The 19,447-nt window shown below is 38.0% G+C and overlaps 1 protein-coding gene across 1 annotated transcript in view; it reads left to right on the top strand.

Moving 5' to 3' along the window:
- F8 (coagulation factor VIII) overlaps nt 1-19,447 on the top strand; it is a 276,933-nt gene that overhangs the window by 2,110 nt on the left and 255,376 nt on the right. The window contains exons 2-3 of the mRNA XM_029473023.1: nt 10,055-10,176; nt 11,892-12,014. Of these exons, the coding sequence (XP_029328883.1) occupies nt 10,055-10,176; nt 11,892-12,014 (245 nt within the window). The remainder of the gene's footprint in view (nt 1-10,054; nt 10,177-11,891; nt 12,015-19,447) is intronic.

Here is a 19,447-nt window from a genome sequence, read left to right as displayed (position 1 = left end):
CAAACAGAAGAGGGCATCAGATCTTGTTACGGATGGTTGTGAGCCACCATGTGGTTGCTGGGATTTGAACTCAGGACCTTCGGAAGAGCAGTCGGTGCTCTTAACCACTGAGCCATCTCACCAGCCCTCTCCTTTAGTTTTAACAATTGCTTTGCTACAGTGTTTTACTTTTTCATGAATCTTTAAATTGTCTGTAGTTACATGCCCTTAAATTCTTGTGTCTTTGCTAGTTATTTGTGAATAAGCTTGCCAAAATTTTCCCTGTTTTATTGGTGGTAGTTCTTTAAAAGAATGAATTTGGAGGTTTTATTTTATTTGAGACAGGATTGCATGTAGCCCATATTGGCTTCCAACTTATTATGTAGATGATAAAGATGACTTTGAACTTCTGATCCTCATGTCTCTACCTCTTGAGTTCTGAAATAACAGGTATGTACCACAAAATTTAACATTTCTGAGTTGTTTTTTAATTTGAGGATTTTATACACGAGTAAATTTTATTTGCATCATTTTTACCCCCCATATTTGCCCTTCCAACTTTCTCATGTGCCCCCAAATATTTCCTCTCAAATTTGTGTGTCCATGGGTACAGAATTCCTGTTCTGCCCAGAAGACACTATCCCAAAACAGTCATTCTGGTCCTTAGTCTCTTATAATCTTTCTGCCTACTTTTCCATTATGTTTCTTAAGTCCTAGATATACTTTATTACAGATTTCCCATTTGGGACTGGTCCCCATGGTCACCTATTCTCTACATTTTGACTAGTTGTGGATCTCTCTAATAGACTCTGTCTATTGCACAAAGAAGCTTGAGATATCAGAGCTGTTCTTACCTATGGTATAAGAATGGGTATTTAGAAGGCAAATGGAAACTATATTACTTTAGTGGTAGGGTAGTAGTAGATCTTCCTGTAGGGCCTGTTATCTCTTTAGCCAGAGGTTCTTTGCAAGGCAATGAATTCCCTTCAACTGAACAGATTTTAGATCCAGTTAGACAGCTGTTGTTTACCTCTAAGACACAAGTGCTACTATTAAACAATTGAGGCATCTTGCTGGTCTCATCATTGTTGTGGTTCTTGGGCTTTACATTGGGTAGAACTGATAACTTATCCCTGTTGGTAGCTTGCATAGCACCTTCTGACACTATGAATGCTAACCCACAAGGAGGGCGTTTCCAGGTTAGTACTAGCTGAATTCCCCTCAACTTCTATGACCAAAGCATGTGATGTCTTCAACAATAGTATGTTATCTTCATAATTTGGCATGTAGCCAAGAGCAATGACAATAGCCTATATTGTTTTGGGGCTTCTCTTAGAGTCCTCCCAACTAACAACTAGAAAGCTTCCCCTCCAGTTTTCCTTTCCCACTGTGTTCTGCTATCCCTATTTCTAGAGCTCCTTTTGTCCTCCTTCCCCAATGGTCTCTGTTTAATTTTTGGCTTCCTCAGATATTCCAAGTTACAGAATCAAACCTAAAGATTCAGAGCTAAGATCCACAAATAAGAGAGAACATGTGACATTTCTCTTTCTGTGTTCCAGCTTCATCCATTTACTTGTAACTTTCATGGTTTTGTTTTGTTTTTCTTTACAGTTAAATAGAATCCCATTGTATATATTGAAAGACTCTGGCCAGCCTTAGCATGGCAAACATGACTCTGGCAGGCCTTGCCCTTGTCTCCCATTTCCTCTGCCTTACTAAAAACTATTAGGTCACATTTCTAAAGCTAGTCATCAAGGTCTATTTCCTTATTTGGCCACTTCCTCTTCCTGAGGCTGACTACCAAGGTCCAGTCTTCAAAGTATTGAAGTCCAGCAATCAAAATTCCCCTTTGGCTCACCTAATTAACATGCCCAATTAAAATTAAACACCTCATCCTAATACAGGGTTTCCCATTTTACCTTTATGAACTGCCCTTTGCCTATGTGCCACATGTGTCTCCTCTCTATCCAGTGGCAGTCCTTGTCCACCCCTAATTCCAGGACAAATACATCTTAACCCTCTCCCATGTTTCCTTCCCTTTCTACCTTCTCCTCTATCTCCTGTCTTGTCTTTCGTTCCCTGCTATCTGTCCCTCTGGGGAAAATAAAGATCCTTTGTGCTGAGAACTTGGTCTTGGGGTGGGTGGGGTGTCCAGAGCTCATATAATTCCTTGCATATATACACTACATTTTCATTATCCATTCATCAGTTGATGGATATTTAGGTTAATTCCATTTCTTTGGTATTGTGAATTAAAGCAGTAATGGGCATGGATATGCAAAACCTCCATAGTAGAATATGGAGTTTTTAGGCATATATCTAGTAGTGGCATACCTGGCTCATATAGTAGTTCTGTTTGTAGCTTTGTGAAAACCTCCACACTGATTTCCAAAGTGGATTCACCAGTTTACATTCCATAAATAAGGGTTCCTCTTTTCCCACATCCTCGCCAGATCTTATTGTCCTTTTATTTATTTATTTACTTACTTATCTTGATGGTGATAGGCATTCTAATTGGGATGAGAAGGAATCTCAAAGTAATTTTCATTTTCATTTCTCTAGTTGCTAATAATGTTAAACACTTTTAAAAGTGTTTATTAGCTTTTTTATTTCTTCTCATGAGAACTCTGTTCACTTCCACAGCCTCTTTGAAAATTGGGTTGTTCATTTTTTAAAAGATATTATTTACTTATTTTATATATGTGAGTACACTGTAGCTGTATTCAGACACACTAGAAAAGGGTATCGGATCCCATTACAGATGGTTGTGAGGTTGCTGGGAATTGAACTCAGCACTTCTGGAAAATCAGTCAGTGCTCTGAACTGCTGAGCCATCTCTCCAGTCCTGTTCATATTCTTTTTTTTTTTTTTTAAAGACCTACTTTTAAACTTTCTTTGATTCTAATATGGTTACAACATTTCTTCCTTCCCTTTCCTCCATCTAAATTCTCCATTATATTGTTCTTTCAAATTTATAGCCTACTTTTTAAATTAATTTTCATTGCATATATATATATATATATATATATATACACATATATATAAAATATATAAAACCTCAGTCTGTATGTATGTTTTCAGGGCTAACCATTAGATAGTTAGTGTGTTCTTTCCTAGGAAAGACTATTTCTATCTCTCTCAGCATTCCTTAGTTACTTGTAGTTATTAGTGTAGTGGTAAGACCTCCTGAGCGTTTCCCTGTCCACTTTGGCATATGTATTGGTATCACCCTTGTTCAGCTTACATTTGAGAGGTTATGTTGGTGATATTACTAGGGGACACAGTCTCACAGCAAAGTCCATGATCCTCTGGCTCTTGCAATCTTTCTACTACTAGGCTAGTTGTCCTGGGTTCTCTAAGAAAGCAGGCTGAGCAAGCCTGAAAAATCCTGCTAGTAAGCAGCACTCCTCTATGGCTTCTGCATCAGCTCCTGCTCCAAGTTCCTGCCCTATTTGAGTTCCTGTTCTAACTTAATTCAATAATGAATAGTGTTGTGGAAATGTAAGCCAAATAAATTTCTTCCTCGCCAAGTTATTTTGGGTCATGGCGTTTCATCATGTTAATAAAAACCCTAACTAAGATATTGGTACCAGGATTGTGGGGCATTCCTGTGACAGACCTGACTGTTGTTCTGGGTAGGATCATGGAAGGACTTTGGAACTTTGGGCTAGAAAAGTCACTGAGTGTTCAGACCTTGGTAAACTGTTCTCTGGGAGTGTGAAAGTTAAGTATGTTAAGAGAAATGCAGCAGGTGGAGGCCTGGATTATAAAGATCCAGAGGAAAGTTTAAGAGTCATTTAAAGACTCTATCAAGCTGTTACACATTTTGAATTAAGAATCTGGTTCTGGTCAGCTAGAGCTGAAGAGACCAGCATCATTAAAGTGAAACCTTTGTGTTACTGAGAAATTGGTGCTGGTTAGCTGGAGATGAGAAATTGGTGATTAGGAAGAAATTCATCATTAAGGTAAAATCATGTGGGAAGTATTTCCTCAGAGTCAGCACATAGAAGCTGTGCTCCACAGAAAGCCAAGATTGTACCTCATACAGGCAGCTGAACTTGGTAGTGAAAGAGTTTCCTAGGTAGTACTAGTTTTAAGGACATAAAGGGTTCATGGATGCAGCCTCAGTAGCAGTTGGAGGCACAGGATTAAAGGGGTCATGCAGAGAAGTTGAGGCATGGCACCCTGAAGAAAGTCCAAAAGAGGCTATATATTTGTGTACTGAGTGTGTGTGTGTGTGTGTGTGTGTGTGTGTGTGTATTATAATGGCAATCTAGTGGCTTGGCACAATGAATAATACTTTTACTATAAAATTGAATTGAGGAGGGTTGAGAAATGACTCAAACATTAAAGCAAGTTCTTTACAAACATGAAGAACTGAGTTCATATCACTAGCAACCACATAAAAGATTCTATCACTGGGGAAGCAGAGACAGACAGATCCCTGGAACTTTCCATATAGTCAGTCTATCTGAATCAGTAAGCTCCAGGTTCAGTGTCAAAAAAATAAGGTTGAATCCTGAGAGATGACGCAGTGGTTTAGTTGTTTCTGCTCTTGGACAGGACCCACGTTCAGTTTCCAGCACTCACATGATGGCTCACAACCCCCTGTGGCTCTAGGTCTAAGGGATGAAAAGCTGTCTTCTGGTTTCTGCAAGTACCTGCACTTATGTAGCATATACTCACACAGATACAATCACATAATAAAGATTTTTTAAAAAGGTATAGAGATAAAGAAAACACCAAACATCAAATTCTGATTTCCATATTCACACACAGAGTGGAGGACAGGGAGAAGGAGAGAAGGAGAGAGGGAGATAGTGCACACATATATTACACACTCTTAAAGTGAATCTCATATAGTAAATAATTCATTAGCCTTTTATTATGTAGGAAGTCACATGTATTTACCAGAGAAAACATGAGAATTTTTGTTTTAATAATACAATTTTATAATCTAAGTTATTTTAACAACAGGATAAGCTGACTCTAAACACATCCTGACAGACTCTGCCAAAGTTTGAAATAAACAGCTAAGGGAATTCAAATTTATATTATCTGTTCCTACAGCTGCTCAGCCTCTTCTAAGCAAGAGTCAGAAAATATAATGGGTTTTCCAGCTGGTTTTAGATAAAAAAGTGAAACAACAATTCATGTCAGGGATAATTATTGCCAAGTACATTTTGGCAGAATTATATATCAAATTCCAAGGGAAGCACAAAAGTTAGGAGGAAACAAAATTTGTGAACCTTGGAACACTGCCCACTTACTGTTACTGAAGCTGAGGCAAGCAAATAAATCATGTTTCTGTTACAGTGGGAAATACTCAGAATGTCTCAGCCTGGGGAGCTATACATTGTCTGGTACAGACTTATCCTAGAATTCAGTAACACATTCTGATAATACTTAATACATATCTAGTATATCACTTTAAATAGAATTCTAAATTAAACCACAGACTGCTTGTCCTGGAACTTTCATTTTTCTAGCTTCTTCAGAGAAGGAAAAAGTATTTCTTCTGCGTGCTTTTGATATTTGCTTTCTGTGCTCATCTAAGAGCTTTCCCTAGAAAACTTTCTCTGTATATTTTCTTATCTTTTTTTTTCCCTTGTATTTTCTTAAGACAGGGTCTCATTTTGGTTGTCCTGAATGTCCTAGAACAATGGAAATTAGGCTGGTCATAAACTCCCAGTAATCTTTCTGCTTTTGACTCCTAAATGCTGAGATTATAATCATGGACCACCACCACACACACACACACACACACACACACACACACACACACAGTTCTCTTGTGTATCCATCTTTTGTCTTAAAAGTCAGAAATGTTTAAAATAAAAGCACCGTGGTAGTTACCTATCTCTGGATATGGATGTGAGAATTCTTCACAAACATCAAAATATTTGAAGAAAATAGGTAGAGCATACTTAGTAGAACTAAGAAAGTGAAATAGAAAAAGAGATAAAGGTAACAAACTAGATATGTGTTGACAAGTATGAAAGAGCATGCAAGGGAGTAAAGAGAATGAACTAGAGGGAGAATAAACTCAATGATACAGACTTATAATAGTGACAGAAGTACACATAGCCAAGACCAAGGCTGTGGAAATTTTTTAGAGATGAATAATATTAGAGTATGCTTAGGTGTACCCTTCTTTTTTGCTCAAGATACTTGCAGAGGGTAAGTAGTGAAGGAGTTCATCCTCTGACTTGCTGGTTCTTCCTTTCACAAGTATTAGCTATAAATTCTCAAGCAGCTGGCTTAGCTTCTATTTCATTAGGATACTTGAAATTTTGGTACAGGGACCTTTGAACCCCCTTGGCTTACTGTGTCAGAGAGGAGAATTACAAATTCCATAGGTGGATCACTGGGGGTCTGGTGAATCAAGGGGAATATACTCCCTCCCCCTTTACCATTCTATCATCACAGAGACCAGCTTCCATGCTAGATCTTCATCTTTGTCTTTTGACAGATTCTGCATGGGGAGCGTTAAACAGAACTAGTAGATACCTTGACCATTAGCTTACCAACACATTTCCTTGTATGAACAATGTTTCCTTGGTGTGACTTTACATTCTAGACTCTAATTCTCTGTAAGGCTTCAGATAGTCATGTGAGTGGAGGCACTACACATAAGAAAGGCTAACAAATACCTAGATAATCTGTGTCTGATTATCAGAATGAAGTATGGTCATTTCTAGCATGGAATGGATCCAAAGTAGTTAATGTGATATGGAGAAGCAGGTTGGTCTCCATGGTAATCAGACATATTAGGAACTCAGTATAGGTTTCTGTTGCTGGCATGTTAGGAATAGGTGGCAACAGTAAATAGGCTAGCCTATAGCATGGATTGTATGATATTTTGTCTATGTTGTTTTGTGCTTCTTCAACAATGGAAATTTTCTTATAGCACTGACATGTGGTATGAAGATCTTTCTACTTTTGCGACACTCACTAGTATGTCTCTATTCCAGAAATCTTTGTCACTGATCTTTTAATCCTTTTCTACTAGGCTACTGACAAGAAAACAAAGGCATTTCTTGCTGAACATAATCTTTTTTTTTCTTGTTTGTTTTTTGAGACAGGGTTTCTCTGTATATTCCTGGCTGTCCTGGAACTCACTTTGTAGACCAGGCTGGCCTCGAACTCAGAAATCCACCTGTCTCAGCCTCCCAAGTGCTGGGATTAAAGGCGTGCACCACCATGCCCGGCTTGAACATAATCTTATATAGCAGCCATATAGTCTATATATAACTGAATCCTGAGCAATTTCTCTTTCAGTATACTAAATAATAACTGGTTAAAATTTGGCCCATTTGAGGCATTTTTTCATCTACTACTATATACCAATGCCACCAACAAATGTGTTGTGGTATATTAATAGTTAATTTTTATCTTATACCAGTGTATGATGTTGACCCATCTGTAAGCCCAGGGGAGTGCCTCTACCCAGAAACTGGTCATCATCTGGTATCTCCTGTAAGGCTACAAGTATGATGAGGCAAAAGTGGATGAGAGGGTCCCTGGCCCCTGTAACTTTTATACTTAGTTTAGACCTGTGACCCATGTAGTTTTACAATGCATTTTTCTTCAAACAAACTCTATTTACTAGAAGAGCTTCCTTATCAACCCTGGGCCTTTGGCCCACAGCCAGTATACAACGTCTTTTGTCAAGGCCTTCTGTTCACAGAGCCAGTCAACTGGCTCTCAGGTATCCTGGAAACTCTGGAGTGGAGTGAAATTTGGGGCTAAGTGGAAGAGCAGGCCAGTAGAATATGATAGAAGTTCGGTAAGCTCCATCTTTCCCTGGTCGGTCAATGTCCTTGACAGAGGTCTCTGAAAAACAGAGTATCAGTTCAGACATTTGACTGCTAGATCCTAACAGAGGACTGTTAAGGTCTTCCTTTGTGACTGGATTTGTGACTATGAATTGTTCTTTTTTTTTGTTTTGTTTTGTTTTGTTTTGTTTTGTTTTGTTTCCTCCCCCCCTTTTCTCCCCCTCCCTCCCCCGAGACAGGGTTTCTCTGTGTAGCCTTGGCTGTCCTGGAACTCACTCTGTAGACCAGGTTGGCCTTGAACTCAGAAATCAGCCTGCCTCTGCCTCTCAGGTGCTGGGATTAAAGGCGTGCGCCACCACTGCCCGGCTGAATTATTCTTCTAGCAGGTTTTTTTCTTTATGTGAATGGAACCAAAGATGGTCACCACTTGTGAGATTCCTTCTAGATGTTTTGTTTTGTTTTTCAAGACAGGTTTTTCTTTGTAGCCCTGGTTATCATGTAACTTACTCTGTAGAACAGGCTGGCCTCAAACTTAGAGATCTGCCTGCCTCTGCCTCCCAAGTGTTGGGATTAAAGTCATGTGCCACTACCACCACCACACAGTTAGGTATTTCTCATGAAATCTGCCTCTTTCTTTCAGCTACTCCTTCCAACCTTTACTTCTACATTTACTTCCCTCTGAAAGGGTGCAACCTTTTGTCCAGTGTGTCAGGTTCTCTCTTTTCTACTGCTCATTTCTTATGATTCATGTTTTAGATGACTACAGAGGACCTGCACACACATGTGTGACAGGGAAGGACAGAATTTGCTCTATTGGCAGACAGACACAGTTCTATGTTTTGCTAAAAGAATTCAGACATCACATTTCTCATCCATACTGCATGTTACATTTTTGAGGAACAAATACAGGGACCTACTGGGTGGCCCTGTCATGGTATGTGCCCAGATGGATTTTCCCATGGTCGCCATAGTGTCTCCATGGTTTAGATGTCTACATGTTTCACAAAGGTTATTTTATTTTATTTCATATGTATGAGTGTTTTGCCTGAATGTATATGTATGTTTACCACATGTATGCAAAAGCTAGAAGAGACTATTGGATCCTCTGGAACTGGAGTTACAGACAATTGAGAGTGGTTATGTGAGTGCTGAGAATTGAACTTGCTCTGACAAAGCAACAAGTGCTCTTAATCTGAGCTATTTCTCCAGCCCTCCACCCCCAGTGGAGGAGGTCGTATAACCTTGTTCCTAACCTTTATATGTAATGCACTTGTTTCATTTAAGTTTTCAGATTTATAAGTAGGTCTCTGCCCAAGTTTAGAGGTTAGTGTTTTTATGCACTTATAGCTTGTAGGCATAATCTTTTTGTGTACTGTGTAAAGATTATCCTTGTATTAATCAAATGCTAATTTCTCTGCCCCCCACACCTTGTTGCAATCTAGACATGGCATTGTAATGCTTATCCCAAATATCTCCTATTTCAAGTTTGTGTAAACAATACTCACCATTTATTTTCTGCATTGTCAATAAAAGCTGATCAGCTAATGGTTGGGCAGAGGAGAGAGTAGGGTGGGACTTCTGACATTCAGGGGAGGGAGAGAGGGAGAAGAAGGGGTATTCAGACATGGAGAGGGTAAGAGGGTACATGCTGGGAGAACAAATTTGAAGTCCAAAGGGCAAGACCAATAATAAAATGCAAGCATCTCAGGGATTTTGGCTGGGAGGTAGCCAGAGAATAGATCAAGGTTTTGTGCTGTAAAGCTTGTTTAAATAAGTAGAAGTCTCAGTCTTATTCATTTGGGAGCTAGCCAGGGATATAGAGAAATACTACCACTTTTAAAAATACATTTACAATAGCTGGTATTAAATTGTCCAAACCAAATTAGAAAAAAAAAATACTTTCAAGTAACATTGCTCAAATAATGATAGCTTTTGTTCCTCTTTACGTGACTTTTATAGCTTTGGATGGATAAAGGTCTTGATTTATGAAGTAAATGCTCGAGCAAAAGCTGACCTTGATTTTACAGTTTTGAAACAAACACACAAAAAATTACTGTCTGAATTTTCTTCACTTTTGTTCTTTCTTTTGCATGCAGAAAATTGTTGTGGAGAGGCAGTGTAATATCTGAATCAATAATTATAGGGAAGTAAAGGAAGAAATTTCAGGATGTATTTGCAAGTTCTAATTTGTTTATAGATATTAGAAGAGAATGGGATGAAAAAATGGGTTTCCATCTGATTTTTGAAGTGGAATCAAAGTCCTTCAAAATGAATAACATTTTCTTTTCTTTATCCAGATTTCTTCCTAGAATGTCAACATCTTTTCCATTCAACACCTCCATCATGTATAAAAAGACTGTGTTTGTAGAGTACACGGACCAGCTTTTCAACATTGCCAAGCCCAGGCCACCCTGGATGGGTAATGAAAACAATATTGAGTATTAATTATGATACTAGGCACCGCATTTCCTAGTAAGGATCCTTAACCTCAGGCAGGACTGCACTTACAGAGGGTGGTTACCAAAGGTTATATTCTTTAACCAGGTATCTTTAACTACCTTCAGGGAAATAAACTGGCAGTATTTTCTGTCTCCACTGCTTGGCTTCAACAAGCTTGGTCTTGGATTATTTCCTTTTCTTTCCCTCTTCAATCCAGTTTTATCTTCTACAGTTTTGTAGCTTTAAATTTTCATATATGTTCTAATGACTGCACTTTTATATTTATTTGACTCTTTCTCTAAATTTTAACTGTTTATCTCCACTTAAATATCAAATAAACTTGTAGCATGTTCTTAAGATATTTTTTTTACATTAGGAACGTTTTTATCAATGCTAGAGATCCAACCCAGGACCTTGCACATGTTAAACAAGTGTTCTAATACCGAGTAACACCATTATTACCTACCTTAGAATTGTTGCTGAGAATTGTAGGAAAGAAATACTCTCAATTCTAAAGAGCCGTCTCTATAGAATTAAGACTTTTTTCATGTAGTAGCCACAAACTGGTTCATCAACCCTTGGCCCATGACTCCTCTGCAATCTGTATGAAGGAAGGCTAGTAATATATAAGATTTACTTTTGAGAATTTATTTGTAAGACATTCTTAGTATGTTCCCTACTCCAAGATGGGAGGGAGGCCACTTGAGAAGGAAAACCATTACCACCTATTAATACTGTATGATTACTAGAGACTTGGTCAAAGTTCAAGAAAGAGAAATTCCACAGAATACAGTTAAAAACTGTGTCATCTTGGAAAAACAAAGGTATTTCATAGTTTTACTCCACTGTCTTTAGTTCATTCAATAAACCATTTATAGGCATCTTATGAAAATATTCGCAGACTATAACTCTTATTTTCCTCTTGATTTCTGTGTCATGAACTAACTTGTGATAATCTAGATGCAATCATAGGAATCACCTATGATCTTTCTACTTTTTTTCCTTTCCCCCTCACATAAGTAAGGTCCTACATATTATGTTCCCTGTATACTTGTTTAATCTTATTTTCTATTCTGCCAATCATTTACGTTAATTCAGCCATTTTATTAAACGATGCCAAATTTATTTATTTATTAAGACTTTTGAATGTGTTTTATTTGCTTTTAATGCTGTTCTTCTAGATAGTTAAATTAATGAATATATTGAATGGTTTGTCAGAAATAGTTCCTCAGAACAACCCTGAGGCTAAACTTGGGTTAATGGAAAGCATAACTGCTGTTCATCAGCTTCTGCTGTGACTTTTTTTTTTATGGCACCTTTTTATTTTTATTTATTTATTTATTTTTATTAGATACTTTCTTTATTCACATCTCCAGTGCTATCCCAAAAGTCCCCTCCACACCTCCCCCACTCCCCCAACCACCCAGTCCCACTTCCCTGCCCTGCCGTTCCCCTGCACTGAGACATATAAAGTTTGCACCACCAATGGGCCTCTCTTTCCACTGATGGCTGACCAGACCATCCTCTGATACATATGCAGTTAGGGACACGAGCTCCAGGGGGGCACTGGTTAGTTCATATTGTTGTTCCACTCATAGGGTTTTCTGCTGTGACTTTAACCCTTACTTTTATAATGACAGGATTTCTGGTATGTCATTCTTCAAGTAATCTTTGAGGAATATCTTATTTTAACAGGTTTGCTAGGTCCTACCATTTGGACTGAGGTTCATGACACCGTGGTCATTACACTTAAAAACATGGCTTCTCATCCTGTCAGTCTTCATGCTGTTGGTGTATCCTACTGGAAAGCTTCTGAGGGTAAGTCAAATTCTCTCCTATTGCCCTGCCATTCTAGTTGCAGAACAATAAGAAGTATGTTTTTGATAATAAGTTCATGTTACTCCATTTTGGATTACTATAAAATAAAATACTTAGCTGGATGCCTTACAAAAGTCAGAGGATTATTTAATTAATAGTTCTAAGTTTTAAGAGCATCAACTATAGTGACTACTCCATGTAATATAATAAGTGATCATAGATGTAAACATTTGGAACAATGAGCAAAAATTAACCTTTTTTTCTTAAATGTCTCAATACTGTTACACTGGGACAAAGTCTCCAGCATAAGAAACTGAGTGACATGACTAAACCATAGCAATGTCATACCTTGAATTCTATCCATTCTTTTGTATATAAGTATTGAAATTTAATAACAGTATCAGCAATAATTACTTATATGTTCAAGGCCCTGTGCTTGCCAGTGGTGGAATCAGGTCCACAAGTAGACCCAGCCAACTCTAAAACTTAAACTCTGAAACACTGTTCTACTGTGCAGGGATTTGTATAGGTAATGTTGAATTTTGTTTATATAACTGGAAATTTCCATGAAGTAAACTTGGTGTGGCTGGGTCCAAGTATTCAGTGATACCTTCGCATTATTTTTTTTTTCTCACAATTTTGCTCTATATTTCTTTCTCTTTTGCTGTCATTTCTGGGTAGACAAATTCTCTCCTATTGCCCTGCCATCTTTAACATTATGGCAAAGCCACTGAAAACTCAAGATTTGCTTTGATTTTTACATAAGGTGATGATAATAAGGAAATACCTTTTAAAAATATTTATTGATATTATAAACTATGGAAGAGCTATATTGGGAAGAGGAGCACCAGCCTTATTTTATCTGCCTATGAAAAGGTCTTGTCACACAAGAAAGTGTTTCACTAATATAAATTTATATAAGTAGTTCACAAGAAAGGCAAAGACTCAAGAAGCAAACTAATCTTTAATTGAGGCATTCATCATTCATGGTCTCTGATGTTAGTTTTACAGTTTGTATCTCAAAGATACTAGAATGTAAATATTTCAAGATAGGTTCATTGTGTACATTTGTTGTTTCCATAGTATATAACATAATACCTAGCATGTGGTCATTGTTCCATATAAGAACAAAAGTATAAAAAACACCATTTGCTTTTTCTTCCTAAAATTATATATGTTCCTCACCCATTAGACATATTTTTATGGGGGCTGAAGTATAGCTTAGTGATAGAGTACTTGTCTAACATGTTTTATTTTTTATATTGGGACCATGGAAGCATCAAAGCATTGCTAATAAAGATTGATAGTACACACCTCTAATTTCAGCACTCAGGAGGATCATTATAAATTCTAGGCCAATATGAGCTATAAAGTGAGATCCTATATTTAAAAAAATTTGCCCCTTCAGGGCTGGAGAGCTGGCTCGGCTGTTAAGAGTACTGAGTTCAATTCCCAGCAACCACATGTTGGCTCACAACCATCTGTAATGTGATTTGATGCCCTCTTCTGGTTTATCTAAAGAAGAGTGACAGTGTACTCACATACATAAAATAAATAGACATCTTTTTTTAAAAATGCCCCTTCTAAATATATTTCAAACAGGATGTGCCACTTTTTAAAAGGCTGATCCTCTGTAGTCACAGTGTTGGTCCAGAGATGAACAGTTTATCTATTAATGCCATCTTTTGGCTGTAGTTGATTGGCCTAGAGGTGAGTATCTTGCCTAACTAAGCTATGCCAAAGGAAAAAAGTTCCCTCCTTTAGGACTTTGAAATTTTTGAGAAAAGATCTACTATTACCAGATAACCCTGTAACTTTTAGGACAAAGTCAAATTATTACTTCATGGATTTCTTGTGACCCTCCTCCCAATGAGCAATGTCTTGGAAAGGGGGAGTGGGTGGGTTGGTGAGCAGGGGGAAGATGGATGGGATAGGGGGTTTTCAGAGGGGAAACCAGGAAGGGAGATAACACTTGAAATGTAAATAAAGAAAATATCTAATAAAAAAGGAAGAAGAAAAAGCTGGGCAGTAGTGGTGCATGCCTTTAGTCCCAGCACTTGGGAGGCAGAGGCAGGCAGATTTCTGAGTTCAAGGCCAGCCTGGTCTACAGAGTGAGTTCCAGGACAGCCAGGGCTAAACAAAGAAACCCTGTCTCGAAAAAATAAAATAAAACAAAAATAAATAAATAAATCCAGTATTACTATAATGCTGCTATTTTTATTCTAATCCCCTGTGTTCTCCCTTGTGGAATCAGGCTGAGAATCCTAAAAATCCTATCATGTCAGCCATCCTTTGCCCAAATAATTTTCTAGGGGAGATTAAGTCTCATCATATGAAGATGAATTTGATTTTTAAGGAAAGGACTTTTAATAGTTCCTTATCTCCTTATTTTCACATGCTAATAGCTGTTTAGCAGATTAAGATGAGATCATTAAAATAACATATTTGACCATGGGCTCCACTCTAGCTAGTTTCTACTTAACCTCATAGTATAGGAAAGAGGTGAATGGGTTGCCAGTTGACTCCAATACTGTCAAGATAGTCTATAGCATTTACAAATAAAGGAAATCATTAGTAAATTATTGGAACACATAGTCTATATTATATACCCTAAGTTGTCTTGGCTAGAGAGATGGCTCAGCAGTTAAGAGCACTGATTAGTCTTCAGAAGGTCCTGAGTTCAAATCCCAGCAACCACATGATGGCTCACAACCATCCATAATGAGATCTGACGCCCTCTTCTGGTGTGTCTGAAGATAGCTACAATGTACATAGATATAATAATAAATAAAATAAAATAAAATAAATCACACCTATAAGTTGTCATTCTGAAATGGAAAGGTCTTAACTTGGGAATTTTCAAACTAATGTGGCCAAATAGCAAACAACTTCCTACTCTTTGGAATTTCCTAATGAAAGAGGTGGAATATGAGAAGACTCTTTAATATTAAGAGATATTAAAGAGAGATGACTGTTGCTTCTTGATATGTTTGTTTTTGTAGGTGACTTTATGTGCTTGTGGTTCTCTCCTTTTTGGTTTTGTTGTAAGATGCCTAATATCTTGTCCTTTCTTTGGTGCAGGTTACCTACATTGTGTTGGAGTTTTCCTTCTAGGATCCTCTGTAGGGCTGGATTGGTAGATAGATAGATACTGTTTGAATTTGGTTTTGTACTGGAAAACCAAATTTTGGTTTCTCCATATATGTTGATTGAGAGTTTTGTTGGGTATAGTATCCTGGGCTGGCATTTGTGTTTTCTTAGAGTCTGCATGACCTCTGATCAGGCTCTTCTGGCTTTCATAATCTCTGTTGAGAAGTCTGGTGTAATTCTGATAGGTCTACCTATTTATGTTACTTGACCCTTTTCCCTTGGAGCTTTTAATATTTATTCTTTGTTCTGTGCATTTAGTGTTTTGATTATTATGTGATGAGAGGATTTTCTTTTCTGGTTCCATTTATTTGGTGTTCTATAGGCTTCTTGTACCTTTATGGCCATCTATTCCTGTAGGTTGGGGAAGTTTTCTTCTTTGATTTTGTTGAAGACATTTTCAGGTCCTTTGAACTGAGAATCTTCATTCTCTTCTAATCCAGTTTTTCTTATATTTGGTCTTTTCATTGTGTTCTGCATTTCTTGTATGCTTTGGGTTAGGAGATTTTTATGTTTTGAATTTTCTTTGACACTTATGTCAATCTCTTCTACAGTTTCTTCTATACCTGAGATTCTCTCTTCTATCTTTTGTATTCTGTTGGTGATACATCTGTAATTCCTGACCTCTTTCCTAGGCTTTCCTTTTCCAGGTTTACCTCCATTTTTGTTTTCTTTTTGTTTATTTTAAGATTTATTTATTTATTATTATACATAAGTACACTGTAGCTGACTTCAGAAGCACCAGAAGAGGGTGTCAGATCACATTATGAGTGGTTGTGAGCCATCATGTGGTTGCTGGGATTTGAACTCAGGACCTTTGGAAGATCAGTCATTGATCTTACCTGCCGAGCCATCTCTCTTTCCACAAAACTAATTTTTTAAGAGTTTACCAATCCAGTGTCTGTAAAATACCAAATATATTGTTCTAATATTACAAAGTTTGGCTGTCAGCAAGAAAATTTCTTATATATAAATGCATGGAGATGCAGCTTTGATGTGTCATTAAAGAAACATTGTTTTAAACTTTATGTTTTATAAGTATGGTTTTTAGGATAGGAATTACATAAAAAAATATTATCCTAATTTAAAAGTATTCTTAGAGACCTGTTTGGCTCAGCCATGTGTTGTTGCCCAAAATGGCTTTAACCCTTAGTTATTTATTTTTACACCAACTTTCTGTTATCAATGTTACAGATTTTAACCATACATCATAATTTATAAGCCAACATTTTATGACTAAGACATAGAGAACATAATAAACGTATACATTTTTAAAATTTAATTTAATTTATTTACTTATTCATTTTACATCCTGCTCATTAACCCCCTCCTGAATGTGTAAGCTAGGCCTAATTAAATGTTGTCTCTTAAAAGAGTTGCCTTGGTGATGATGCCTTTTCACAGTAATAGAAACATAACTAAGACAGAAATTGGTACCAGGAGTGGGGTATTGCTGTGATAGGCCTGACCATATTTTTTGTTTGGAAGAATGTGGATTTGGGGACTTTGGATTTGGAAAAAGGTAGAATGTTTTAATTGGGGCCTTAATAGGCCATCCTATTAGAATTAAGGAACCCATTGGTGCTGAGGGTGATTTGAACCATGAGAGCCTGGCTCAAGAGTTTTCAAAGGAGAAGAATTTTAGTATGTGGCCTAGAGACTGTTCTTGTGATATTTTAGTGAATAATGTGGCTGCTTTTTGCCCTTGTCTACAGTAAATATTCAGATTAATTGTACTGACAAAAGAAGTTTTAAAAAAGCATAGTGTAGACTTTATCCTGTGGTTCAGTCTTATGAAGAGAATTTTGATCAAGCATGGGACGCTTAAAAAGAAAAAATACAGAATGTATAGTTCAAAGAATAAAGGGGCACCAGGAAGTAGAATACAACTGAATCCTATGTTCAAGGAGGTAAACAAATTAAAGGAGAGGTGACTTCAAGGCAAGATCTCACCCAGCTAAGCTTATTGTTTGTGCTATTGCAGTTGAATGACGGACTTGGTTGATTTCATCTGGACTTTTAATCTTGAATGAACTACAAGCCAGAAATGGATTTGATCCAGAACTTTAGGAATAGTGGCCATGAAAAGGTTTGGTCCAGGTATGGTGTTGCATACCTTTAATCCCTAGAGACAAAAGCAAGCAGATCTCTGAGTTCAATGCCAGCCTGGGATAGAGCAAGTTCTAGGTGAAGAAAAGCAGAAGTCCAGGCATGGTGGTACATGCCTTCAATTCCAGCATTCAGGAGATACAGCCATGCAAATCTCTGAGTTCAAGATCAGTTCACAGAGTAAGTTCCAGACAGCCAAGCAGTGAAGGAGTTGGAAAACAGAAAGCTGGTGATAATGTAATAGAACAATGGGGCCATGTTCTAATTCCAGCAAGCAGCAGAACTCGGCAGCTTTGGCCATGTGGCTCTGGCTTTAGAGTTAAGAATAGAAGGGACTACTGGGACAATTAATGCTGGTTAGCTGGAGCTTAGAAATTTAGTGGTGATTAAGAGACCAGCATCACTGAGGTGAAATCTTCTGGGAAGTGTTTTCTAAGAGTACAAAGAAGCGGTGTTCCTAGGTAGCCAAGGTTGTACCTCCTGCTGCAGCTTGACTTGGTAATTTTTAAAATCACCCAGATGGTTTTTGAAGTCATTAAGGGGCTGTGGAGAGCAGGTGAGGCTTAAAATTGTGAGAAGTCAGGGAAGGCCATTGGTGAAAGTGAAGTCTCAGTTGCAGGAATAAAGGGGTCAAAGAGAGCCTATGACAGGCTATTGGTGAAGCCTCATTGTAACAGAAGACACTAGCATATTGGAGATGCCAGTATCATGGGATGACCACCAAGAACAGCAGCAGCAGTTTAACCTAGAGTACTACAGAGGTCAGAGCTGGAGAAGTGACCTAAGCCCTTTGGAGGATCCCAGAAGTCCTCTTGTGGATCTCAGACATTGAAACAAGAATCTGTAAAATTGAAGTTGCCTTGGCACGACAGAAGAATGTCCCACGACAGAAGAGTGGATACAGAAAATATGGTTCATTTACACAATGGAATACTACTCAGCTATTAAGAACTCAGATATCATGAGTATTACAAGCAAAAATGGATGGAAGTAGAAAATGTCATCCTGAGTGAGGTAATTCAGACCCAAAAGTTACATGCATGAACTACAGGGATGGAAATGGAAAAGAGCCTGAGGAAAGGAAGGTTCAGCAACAGGCCCAAAGTGGAATACAGATCCAGGGGAGGCCCCAAGGCCTGACACTATTACTAAGGCTATGGAGCACTCACAAAAAGGGTCCTATCATGACTGCCCTCTGGAAGACCCAACAAGCAACTAAAAGAGTCAGATGCAAATATTTGCACCCAGCAAATGGATGGAAGCTGGTGACCCCTGTAGTTGAATTAGGGAAATGCTGGAAGAAGCTGAGGAGAAAGGCGACCCTGTAAGAAGACCAGCAGCCTCAATTAATCTGAACCCCTGAGATCTCTCAGACACAACCACACAACATACATCAGTGGATATAAGTCCCCCAACATATATACAGCAGAGGACTGCTGGGTCTGGGTTCAGTCAGAGAAGATGCACCTAACCCTCAAGAGATTGGAGGCCCTAGGGAATTTTGAGGTCTGGTGGGTGGGTGGTGGGTGATAGGGAAATCCTCGTGGAGACAGTGGGCAAGGAGGAGGTATGGGATGTGGAACAGTTGGAGGGTGGACTGGGAGGTGAATAAAATGTGGACTATAAAAATATAATAATAATAATAATGATAATAATAATAATATAATGAAAGAAACAGAACATTTTCTCCAAAAAGAAATATGATCTGGGCAAGAGAATCTTTGACATGAAAGGTACAACTCAAGGAAGGGAGAAATACAGAAAGACAGCAATGCAGGTGACACAGAAAGCTGACCTATTAGCATGGGGACAGCTCAACAAACTGACTGAGCAAGAACAGATCATCAGACTGCAGCCTGGAAAACCTTGATGCTGAAATATACATTTGCAGAAGGACAGATGATTAGGACTGCAGTTATGAAGGATCACCACATCAACAGATCTTCTTTTTTTTTTTCTGTTTTCTTTTTTTTTATTATGTATTTTCCTCAATTACATTTCCAATGCTATCCCAAAAGTCCCCCATAACACCCCCCACTTCCCTACCCACCCATTCCCATTCTTTTGGCCCTGGCATTGCCCTGTATTGGGGCATATAAAGTTTGCAAGTCCAATGGGCCTCTCTTTCCAGTGATGGACGACTAGGCAATGTTTCGATACTTATGCAGCTAGAGACA

Source organism: Mus caroli, chromosome X (assembly GCF_900094665.2).
Source record: "Mus caroli chromosome X, CAROLI_EIJ_v1.1, whole genome shotgun sequence".
Classification (NCBI taxonomy): Eukaryota; Metazoa; Chordata; class Mammalia; order Rodentia; family Muridae; genus Mus; species Mus caroli.
The sequence above is the reverse complement of the archived record's forward strand: the minus strand, read 5'-3'. Positions and strand labels throughout refer to the sequence as shown.